This window comes from Haliaeetus albicilla, chromosome 22 (assembly GCF_947461875.1).
Source record: "Haliaeetus albicilla chromosome 22, bHalAlb1.1, whole genome shotgun sequence".
Lineage (NCBI taxonomy): Eukaryota > Metazoa > Chordata > Aves > Accipitriformes > Accipitridae > Haliaeetus > Haliaeetus albicilla.
In genome coordinates, this window is record NC_091504.1 from 8,925,165 (window position 1) to 8,936,760 (window position 11,596).

Below are 11,596 nucleotides of genomic sequence, written 5' to 3' on the forward strand. Positions count from 1 at the left end.
GTCCTTTCTGTGCTGCCTGCATCCCCGCACATTTACTTGTTCTGAGACAACTTATTCTCTCCTGAGAATGTCTGTGCTCAGATAGGGGCTCAGCCTTCCTACTAAGGTCGCAGAGGTGTGGAAGAAGAGAACACTTTTAAAGTTACATTTCACAAGTATGAGATGCAGAGAGAAGGTTTCAGTTTCCCGCTTTTTGTTACCTACTTCTCACTAACAATAAAGCCAGAATTTACCTTTGTTTCTCATCAGGGAATGTTACTGACTTCTGCGGTTTAGTGTCTCTTAAATCTATGTACACAGTTACAGGCTCTGGCAGGCACCATAACCTCATCATGTCTGTGCTTAGAGAACTTCGTGAAGATGATAGCAAGGCAACACCCCTAAATATAGAAAACACTGTTTCAGCATGTCCTCCGCCTTATCCAGACAAGAAGTCCTGCAGGGCATGGATTATGATCAAAATTGGACTGTGAAAGGAGCTTTGTGCTTGGCTACTGTACAGATTCAAACTCTGCTTCCACCACCTTTCAAAGCTGAACTCAAAGACTCAGCTTCCCCTGAGGAATACAGACCACAGGCAGCATGATGAGGGATATCTAGTTCTCAAAAAACTGACGTCAAATTGTTCTGTAGAACAAAGGCAGGCAGTTATAGTACCAAAGAGCTTACAAGTTTTAAGTCCCCAGTGGCAATCAGTAAAAACAGGTCCCTTTTCCCCCCCTGCCTCCTTTGGCAATTCTGTTTTATCCTTCAGAGTATACAAAGTGCAAACCATCTTCATGGCTCTCCCTGCTCTGGCAATGAGGATACTTTTCACCTTACCCTCTACAGGCTTGTTTCACTATTGTTTCCTCTGTGCTGCCACCACTGATGTCATTCCCTCCAAACAGTCTGGAAATCTACTTCCTTCATACAGAATCCTCCAAGATGCACTGACATCTCCACTGATACCTACAAAAAATCATCCTGTATATTTTAGCTAAATTGAGGTACCAGTAAGAGAAACTGGTACCCTAGATGACAAAAAATGTGGCCACAATAACTTGCTTAGCCTTGTTTTCCTGCCTTTCCCCTTTGTCCCAAGTGTCTGGTAAGGTCTAGACAAAGGTGGTTGTTGATGGAGAATGCTAAGGTGGCAGGATACTGACCATTGATCATCAAATGTACATGGATGACTGAGTCTTAGTTTTTCCCTTTAACATCCCTGTAGCATATTCCAACTAAGATACCAGCTTTCTGCAGAGGCTACAGAGAAAAGCACCTATAGAACACCACGAGTTTCCAAGTATCCCCACTGGCAGTCATGATTACCTAGTGTATATGACAAAAGGACCTACTTATTCTCTTGCTGTTCTTGAAAGGAGCAGAGCTTGGCTGACGGCCACCTCCAGTGTGGAGACGCTGTCCTGGACTGCCTGGCACACAGCTCTTCTAGCTTTTCCATGAGCTGATTTTCAGACCTACTCCTGAAGGTCTCTATGGAAGAGCAAGAAAAAGAATAACCAGTTGTGGTCTTCTGCCATGGGATCACCCGATATACCCTTTCCCCATTTTCACATTGTCCCTTTATCTACAGCTTGTCAGAAGGGGAATGATAAAGATACTATTGTTATCTGGCTCTAACTCACTTCAAACCTTCATCCACCTTGTCTGATTTGCTCTTAGGCCATGACAGGCCACAAAGCACTGGTTTCAAGCTACAAAAGCTAGATGAAATCTTGAGGGGGGGCTAATTAAACATGTTTTACAGAGGCATTAAAAAACCCACTAAGATTTCAATATTCAAGATAATGACTTAAACACAGGAGCCTGAGTTTTATTTTTTTTAATACATTTTCACCAAAGTTGGTATTAATTTAGCAATGTTACCATGATCTGCTGAAGTGAAAGCAACTTCTGCATGAGTGTTATCTTTCTGCTGCTCCAGCTCCTCAGGAATCTTGTCTAGATCCCTTTTTTCAATATTCTGAAAGAAGACAGTCAAAATGTGATGCAAAATTCACTCCCAAAAGACTGCTACAAAATAAAAGTCCCTTTGACTCACATTCTTTGTAGTAACTCCATCAGATTCTTCTGGCACATATAAATACACAAATGGCATGGAAGTTCACCTTACTTATCTCCTGTACTATGTCACTATCACTTGTCAATAGATGAACCAGTGTGTCACTCTGAACACAGTTGCTTCAGCATGAACCTCAACAATTGGCATGACTAACAAAAGGATATTTACTGTTTCAACACTGCTTGCCACATGCCATTGCCAAGGCTCTGAACATCTAGCATAGCCAAGTGCAATACAATTACTAAGAGAAACCAGTGAAGGATTAACCAATGTTCACTCAACTATAACAAAGGTGGAATACCTTCTCCTTTCCCACTTAAAAATGCAAAGTCTAGAAGATGTTTCTAGAATGGACTGAACTGACAGCTCCTTAAAAGGAGAAACATAAGTCCATCCTAAATATCCATCTGACCTGTCTTGCCATAAGCTGGGACATAACTCATGTTATGTCCTCCACATGGCTCAGTCTTCCACATGCATTCTCACATGGTGGAGTCTTTCCAACAGCAAGTACTCCCCTTCATCCCTCAAATCCACTAACAGTACCAGATCACCACATATTTTATTTCCCTCTGTTCATCCCTCCAAGTACCTTTCTTCACCCTTTCACCGTCTCCAAAACATGATGCCCCTAACTACACTGCCAGCTTCCTTTAAGCAGTTCCACAAGGAAGTGCTGTAATGAAAGGAATGCATTTACTCTATCTCTTTGGACGGTGCATCTATCCAGCTGCTTCATCTTCTGCTGAGGCTTTTTCTCTGAGAATCATGAACCCTTTTGATACAGGCTACAGAAAACCACTGGAGATAGTAAAACAGATTTAAAAGATGGCCTGATATAAGGCCAAGCATACATATTCTGATCCTGAATAAAGCTGAGAACTTCTCACTGCCACTAACATGAGAAGGACTTTTGGCTTTTCAGTTCTTTGAGATGAGGCCCAGAGCCTTTTCCTCCCCCTCCAACTTCTGACCAGGGCAAATTTCCATTCCTCTAGGTACAGTCAGCATCCAATGCAATAGCTGCTTATCCTACACTGAAGGTAGGATCATCAATTTCATTGCTATAAATCACACATACACTGACTGAGAGCATGCTCGCACTGCACACTGCTAACTTAGGGATGAGAACCAGTCTGCGATAACAAAAGTTCACATGCATTTAAAGCACTGATTGCTTTCTCCTCTGAATATTACTTGAAATGAAAGTTTTAATTAAAAATATTCACATCCGTCTGAAATATCATCACTAGAACTTAGAAGTACTCATGATTTTTTTAAAGGTGGCTGTCAATTATGAAAATTATGTCACAACTACAACTAACATGCATTTCATATGACCACTCAAGGGCTTTAGAAAAGCAGAACCAGCCTCCAAAACAAGCAGTTTCACCTTGCAAAAACCTGTGTCATCTGCCCCTCCCATTTAAGAGAAGATTCTCACTCTTTTCTGAGCAATAAATCTTCACACATACCTGAACCATGATTAGGTCTATTCTAATATTACATGCTGCAGCTGATGAAAGGTAAAAGCCTGATGAGAGTCACAGGCTGAAGTCTCTCACACCAACACAAAGCTGGTTCAACAATGTCATTGAGATTTATTGGTCTGGAAGAGTGAAGAATGACTGACAACTGAGCTTACAACAACGAGAACCATGTCACAGGTCAGTTCAGGTGCTGTTTTATCAAACAGCCTGAAGAGAAAGACAATATATGCATTTGCCTTAATTATGATGCAGTTAGTACTAAGCTTCTTTTTCAATAACAGTGCTTAAATACAAACCATTATAATAAAAAGACCAAACTACCATCTAAGTTGCTGTATTAAGGCTTATCTGCCTAACCCATAACAGGAATAGCACTATTGTAAGGTACTATACAGGGTCCAGAAGAAAAAGAAATTAAGATTTGCACAATTCCATTTCTAATACAGCAAGGGACTTAAGGAAAAAAAAATCATTTTCAAATGAACTGGTATGATTAGAATCAAAAAGAAACTGTCTATTAGTTTTAACAACTTTACTTGACATAAACTGAGGTACCTTGCTGAGCTGGGAAGTAACAACCACCTTTCAAATCTAAGCACATACACCTTGCACACAAAGGATACAGCTTTGCCCTCACTTTATGAAAGTGAGAATACACTGAGCCTGCTCTCAGTACTCACCCAAAAGCATGAGACTTCAGTTCATTGAAGTCAGTGATATCAAACAGGTTCTGAAAGGAAAATCATGCCCCCTGAATTAATAGGGCAACTGACATACACGAAAGGAGATGGGAATTAAACCTAGAACCACTTGAAAAAGATCCCCTCCAATAACAGCATGGTTAAATGATGCAGCACGACTCAAAAAACAAGCAAGCAGCTGCATTCTTTGCCTATACTAGAACAGCTCTAACACCAAGAAGTTTATTTTTGTGAGTGTAGATGAAAGGGGAAAGGAAGCATCTGTACTCTGATTCTATAGAAGGCTTTTAACAGAAATGAGGTTCCTGTTCTGTGCTGCTTACATCCTAATGACCTTAAAAATCAGTAAGGAAGTAGAGATGTGTAACTATAGTACTGAAGAGAACAACCTCTCCACACTGGGGCCACATACCAGTTAAGCACACAAGCTGGTCATCCCACAGACCTAAGCACCTGCCTTAGGTGGAAGAGATTTAAAACTTCAGGAACAACTCTAACCACCTTTTCTTCTCACCTCCAGCATTACGCTAGTGCTACAGAAAAGACAAGATGCTGGAAGGCCAGAAAGCTCACTGTTTTAATGAAAAGTCTGCCTGGGACCAGATTTCCCTGCCTTCCCAGAGACAGACTTTGTGGCTTGCTTTCCTGAGCAAGACCATGAACCATGCTGCTGACCCATGGCTTTTGCTACTATTACGGACTTTTAATGACAACTCTATAAGAGCTTTTGGTAGCTTGCATAGCACATGACCCAACAAAACCCACGTTCAGGACAATGAAAGCAACAAAGAACACTGCGGTGTGTGCAAAATTTGGCATTTCAGTTCTTTATTTTAGTAGGATTCTGCAAGCAATACACTGTGCTCTCCACCCCACAAGCAGCACTCCCCAAAACTTTTTGTTTGGGCCACTTACCTGCAATGACAAATGGGTCAGTTCTTGAAGATGATCATTGGAGGAGGCTTCTTCCTTAGCAATTCTTTCTAGGCTGTTGCTAACGCCATGTGAGGGAGGCTTGATATCTAGCTCTGGGTGGCCTGGTGACGGCTCCAGAATTATTTTGGAGAGTATCTTTGTCTCTATCAGCTTTCTTCTCTCTTTTTTACTGTCCAGCTCTTCCACAGACAATGCTATATTAAGCCAAGAGTTCCTTCTTTCCCTGGCCTGTCTCCTGCCCAGTTCTTTTTCTTCAAGGTGATCTGTGGAATCTGCAAGAGACTCTTCAAGAACAGCTCCCTTTTGGCTTGGAATTTCTTCAGTGTGGCTGGCCAGATTGGAAGTCTCATCTTTAATCATTTGTACATCTTCTTTTGCGATGATTTGGGCACCATCTGTTTTTTTCTGAAAGCCAAAACTTTCCAGATCTCCATTCCAGACTTCCCACGGGTGTCTTTCTGTTTCCTGGGTTTCCTACAGGTAGAGACAATACACACATGCAGAAAGTCATATCTCCCTAAGCTTTAGAAGCTGACAATAAACCAAAACAAAGTGATTGGAAGATAGCAGCTCCAACTCAGACACCATCTGGAAACAGCACACACCATATCCATCATGGAAAAGAGTAAGACTGTTTACTTTCCAGAGACTTTAACTTCAGGAAATGCTAAACATCCTTGAAATTAATTTGCCTTACATGTGCTCATCATATGACATTTCTTACAACAAGACAAACAACTGGGGAAAAACGGCACAATGTTAGTCTTCCCATGATGGAACAGTAGGGTCAGCTGCTCCTCTTCCAGCTTCCTATGATGGCTAATCTTCATCACTGCAGAAGCAATGTAATAATTTTATCTCAGGAAAGCTGTTCAAGGCATAAACTTCATACTCATCCTCCTTACTATACTGTCCTAACTAATTCTACCTAAAATGGTGGCTGAAATTGTTTCAAACCCTGAAAAATTTAGGAGTCATTGCACAGTGTAACTGTTAGTGCACAGGAAAAAAAAAACAACCAGTAAAAGGACAATAATAAAAACTGCAAGGAGATGGGACAAAACCAGTCTAAAATCTCAAGAACAGAGAAAACTTTAAAGGGTCACTGTATAAAGAGAAAGAAAGATCTAGTCTTTAGTGGGAGAAAGCACTGGGAACTATGCTCTTCTATCACACAATTCAGTCAAATAGGTCAAATAACAGCAGCTACCCATACTGGAGACAACCAGAAGAGTGGGGATACAGTACTACAGGCTGCACACAACAGCCAACAACCTGCACGCTTGAGTCTTCCAGGGAAAACTGCATCAGTTCTTCTGACAGGTCAGGAATTAAATTTGGCTGTTCCCGCTGGAAGATGAAAAGCTCTCCATCACTCTCACAGTCAGACTACAAACAAAAAAAAGAGAAATTAAATGAGAGACTATAACACTCACCGAAATACCTGTTTTGAAATTACAAATCCTATGTTGTCACCATTTGACTGAAGTTCAGAGACAAGGATTTTCTCTGCAGTCACATCTTCACTAGACAGTCTGATAGCCCAACACTCAGCAACCTAGGCTGTCTTACAGTGGCCTAACATTTGAGCAAGCTACAATCGTAAAAACCATGTAAAACATTGAATTACCATGGAGTTTGATAACTAACATCCCTCTGAGCAAAGTGATGACAAGAGTGGGCAAGTTCTCTAACTCCCAAGTGATTCTTTGCACTACCTCATTCACCATCACGGAGTACCAAGAGCAGGGCTGCTCCCTAAGGGAAGGGAAGCTAGGAGGGGCAGCACATAACTGGAGAGGCAAGGGTCACACCAGGCAAAGCCCAGTCCCACACTACATAAGAGGAGTAAGCAGGACAGACCAGAGGTAGTGACCAGGTTGTGTCAAGAATCCAGATCATAAGGCAATATTGTGGTGATGAGGCAGGTCAGAGATTAAGCCTGAAAGTCAGTTCACAGATGAAAGTCTGAATCAAGCAAGACTATAGCTAGAAACCAGTACTCCTCCAACATAGCTTAGACAAAGATTGAAGGCACAGAGCTGAGCTTAAATAGAGCTGCTGGGCATGTGCGTGGGAGCCCCAGCTGAGGCTGGGCAGGGCCATGAAGGCTTATTATTGCAATCAGGACCCTGACATTCACTATTCAGAATGCAAAGCAGTATCTATATTTAGTTGGACAGAGTTTAAATAGCTTTGAAAATCTCTTTTCTGAACATAAGGTATGCGTTTGAGATGAATCGTTATGCATAGACACCAAAGTGAGATTAAGCACATCCTCAGCAGTCAGGACACAGATTTCCTGCTTGTCCCTTTGTTTTGCAAGTGTACCTTTTCAGTAACCCACACTGAGGAGAATTCTGTCTGTCTGGTGTAGTTAATTTCTCTTAACTTGAAGCAAACTGCAACAGAACTTCTTTCCTCTTAATAAATTGCGTATCAGGGTAATGAAAGTACTTCAGGGCATAATACTCATTTGTCAGCGCCCTTTTCGTATGCAGAAGCACAGCCTATTGAGGTTACAGATCTCAGATGCATAAATGTATCTTCACACAAGTGGAAACCAGTCGGACAAAGGTGCAGCACTGAAACTGCAGGCTCAGCAGGCTACTGTTCCACATTAAGCAGGAGAGGGATTATACAACCAGATCTTTTGAATGCATATTAAGGGTAGCATTTAAGTGCCGAATAGTTTGCCTCAGTTCCTTCACCAGGAAATTTTTTCCACGTGTAATAGAAACAGAGAATTTGGAGACTGTTTATACGTAAAAAAATGTTCAACATGATTTAGTTATAGAATGGTATTTGGCAGCAAAGTACAAAGCTATCTCTCTGTCCTAACCTTATGGTATGCTTATACAACAAGAATGCCTAAAAATAACTTCTGAGTGTTGGGCCTTAACCTATAGTATACAGATACACACTAAAATGCAACGGTTGTTTTAAATAACTAAACCAGAATTTAGGTAGAGGGGAACTGACAAGCAGTGAGGCAATATAACTTGTTCAACATGTTAGTGATAGAGCCAGGTGTAGAAAACAAGTCATGGAATCCGTATCAACACTTTATCCACTAGATCACACTGCTTCTGATGATTGATTAATAATAAGTAATAAATACCCCATGGAGGCATTTCTGGCTCCTTCACTGCTCACAAGACTCCCTTCATATCATTAAGGGCCATACTAAGTTAGAATAAAATATATCCTTTAAGTGTTCAAAAATACTTTTTCAAGTTTATACATGTTTGAAAATTAACAAAATATTCTCATTTGGACAAAAGGCCACTAATAATTGAGTCTTGAGACACATTATCACTTTGGAAAAGTCAATGCCAGAGCTAGCATCTTGAACTAGAGAGGCAGGCACTTTTATTATTTCCATCACACCATTGCTGTTCTCTAAACAGAGATCTTCAGCAGCCAAGAGGCAGCCTGTCCCAGACACTAAGACCCAGCAAGTAAACAACCTGTAATGGTGAAGAATACTGCACAATATCCATCAATCTTACGCTTTATATTAAAAGATTAGTGGCATTATGCTTCTTTGCAGGTAGAATCAAAGCACAATAAGGCAACATGGCTTGTGGAGGATTACAGGCAGGGAAAAAAGCAGAATCCAGGATTTAAACATCTGCCAAATGCTTTTTCCAGTGGACCCCAAAGTCTTCAGGAATATCACTTTCCTGTGAATCCCATACATAGAAAAACATACTAACAGGCCTACTGTCTGGCAAGTACGTTATTGGAATGAACAGCATAATACTCTCAAGTATAAAACCTTATAATTTCATTTTAAATCAGCAGTATGCTTCTTTCATACTGTATTTTTGACTGAACAAACAAAGAAATGCAGACTCATTCTGCAAGATGCCCACCACCCTCCTCTACCCAGACTAGAAACACTTATTGTCTAGAGAAATCAGTCCCATTTTCAGGTTCCAAAGAATACAGTGAAAGGAGATTACAATTACACTTTGACAATTTGAGATAATCCAGAAGGCTGTGGATTAATGCACAGTGCTACAATAGTCAGAACAGGTAGCCCATCTACCATACTAGCTACTCAGAAATGCCTGGCTAAGGTGACCTTGTTTTTGAGAGCTTTTTCTAAAACGCAGTGAGAAAGAAAGGCCATTTCCAATGCTTACTGTGGAGGTGTCAGAGTCCAGAGATGGGAGCTGATCTTTCACTGCAGCAAGTATGGCTCCCCATTGAAATGTTCTGTTACTCTGAACAGGAGCTGCAGGAGGCTCAGATGGATGCTCTGTACGCTCACTTTGCTCTTCTGAGGCCATTCAAACAGCTTCCCTTCAATCAAATGAAAGATGAGCTTAAGTACACCTCATGAAAGAACACAAGGGGTAACATCAGTACAAAACAAGAACAAAGCAGGTGCATTCAAGGTCAGCATAATTCTCAGCACTCCCAGGGTTTCCACTGTCAGCAGTGAACAATAAAATCTGCATTTCTGGAGTCATTCCTTCCCACCTGAGTTCAGAGGGCTGAAAGCTTTCTGCCCTGCTCACCATATACACCCATAATTGGGGCCACACAAGGGGCAGTTTAGCCCCTCATTTATGAAGTATTTTTCGGAATTCTTAGCCAGACTGACTCATAATTGTGTTCTCAGAAAGGCATATTGACACTGCCTGCATGGAGAGGGAAGAAACGCAGTGAAGGCAAGGCTGACATTTCTGCTCTCAGCTGTTTTTTACTCCTCTTCCCTATTTCTCTCACATTCCCCTCCTTGCTGCTCAAATGATAGATAAAATTATTCATGTTTGCTTTTTTCCCACTGGATTTGTATAAAAATATTTGAGAGTAGGCACGGTCTTAGATTTTGACCTCTCAGTGTTTATAAAGCAGACTCTTTCCTCATGTGTTCCTTGATGTACATGAGGAGTCGAGACAACGCAGCTGGGACTACTGCTGTACTAACAAGTTAGATGATCAACCCTCACAGAAAACCTTTGCTTTTTAAATTTTATGCTACAATTGCATTGTTTCCTGGGTAATCAAACATGAGAGTAGATAATTTCTGTTTGGCAAGAAAGGTTGAGGTTTGCGACTGTATGTTGTTCTGTACTGAAATGACTGTTTGTATGATTACATCATCACCGTTATTTGCGTTGGCATGGACCAACAACGCTCCTCTGAACACAAAATGAAACTCATCTCGTGCCCTGGGAAGTTTAAAACTTGCAAAGTGCCTCTGCGAATACTTCATGTGCCATATCCATACAGTGGCAGCTTTGTTCATGCCAGACAACCCCCGAATCTGATTTAGGTAAAGTGGAGGGAAATCCCCAAGGCTAGATGGAGTACTACGCTTGGACACTAAGCAGAGGTTGCTAAGGGCAAGGGGAGTCCCATGGGGATAAAAACACCCTACTGTGGCTCCTGCTGCCAACTTGAGAGAAGGTCAGTCTCCCAGGGTTAAGGATGTTATACTGGATCTGACTTATCAGCCATCCAATCCAGCATCTTCTCTGGGAGCAAGCAGTACTCTATGTTTAAAACAAAGTGCAGACTTATTAGACAGCTATAACACAACAGGCACTTTCTGGAGAGCTTGGGCCAATTGAGACGTGAAATCCTGAGCTTCTCCATGTCACTAGAACTGACATTTCCCGTCACATCCATCTCGGGAGCCTCGCTGTCTGGGCGCGAGGGCAAGGAGGGAGAAACCGAGAAAGATGCAGGCGAGAGCAGGAAACAAACCTTCGCCTCGGGGCGGTAGGCACGGGCACGCAGCCCGCCGCAGCCCTGGGGATGAGCTAACCCCTGCCCTCAGCAGTCGTCACGCCACACCGACAGGTTTCGAGACACGCAGCGTCAGGCGGACGCCCTGAGGGAACCCGCTGAGGGAACACCCTGATAACCGCCAAAACGGCGGCCCTGCCGGCGCACGCGCACCTGCGCCAGCGCCCCCCGTCGCCATGGCAACGCGGCCAGCGGCTGTCCGCCTTTCCCGCCCCCCCCCGCCTCCTCCCGGCGCCGCTCCCCGCCTCGGGCCCCTTCTTCCTCCTCCTCCTCCTCCTCCTCCTCCCCCTGCACCGCCGCTCCCCCTCACACACAGCACCCACCCGGGCGCCTCCGAACCCCCCACTCCCGCCTCAGCCCCCGGCCTGGGGTCCTGGCAGCAGGGTAAAGCGAACCGACGTGACTTATAAGATGAAGAAAAAACAGGAGGGGCCAGACAGCAACAACGCAGCTCTGAAACCTCCGCGACGGTCGCTCCGCCCGCATCACGTCTGGTATGCTTTATTTTCCCGCTCCCCCTCCCCGTACCTCAGCCACCGGCTCGGCTCGGCTCCGCCCCACCTGCTAGAACCGCCCGCTCGCCCTCCCGCGGAGCCCGAATCCCATTGGCTGGCCTTCGCTCCGCCTCCTCACAGAGG

At 43.2% G+C, this 11,596-nt stretch overlaps 1 protein-coding gene across 3 annotated transcripts in view; it reads right to left on the reverse strand.

Annotated features, from left to right (window-relative positions):
* DNAAF8 (dynein axonemal assembly factor 8) overlaps positions 1 to 11,515 on the reverse strand; it is a 96,934-nt gene extending 85,419 nt beyond the window's left edge. Inside the window, exons 1-7 of one of the 3 annotated variants that reach the window (XM_069809718.1) lie at positions 11,487 to 11,515; positions 9,344 to 9,503; positions 6,468 to 6,581; positions 5,172 to 5,666; positions 1,870 to 1,966; positions 1,338 to 1,476; positions 234 to 380 (exon numbers count right to left, since the gene is read on the reverse strand). In XM_069809718.1, coding sequence (XP_069665819.1) covers positions 234 to 380; positions 1,338 to 1,476; positions 1,870 to 1,966; positions 5,172 to 5,666; positions 6,468 to 6,581; positions 9,344 to 9,490 — 1,139 coding nt within the window. In that variant the 5' untranslated portion in view covers positions 9,491 to 9,503; positions 11,487 to 11,515. Of the gene's footprint in view, positions 1 to 233; positions 381 to 1,337; positions 1,477 to 1,869; positions 1,967 to 5,171; positions 5,667 to 6,467; positions 6,582 to 9,343; positions 10,703 to 11,281; positions 11,443 to 11,486 lie in introns of those variants that run through there. The other 2 variants (XM_069809717.1, XM_069809719.1) reach the window with 2 other exon arrangements.
* Between the last annotated feature and the right edge of the window lie 81 nt (positions 11,516 to 11,596).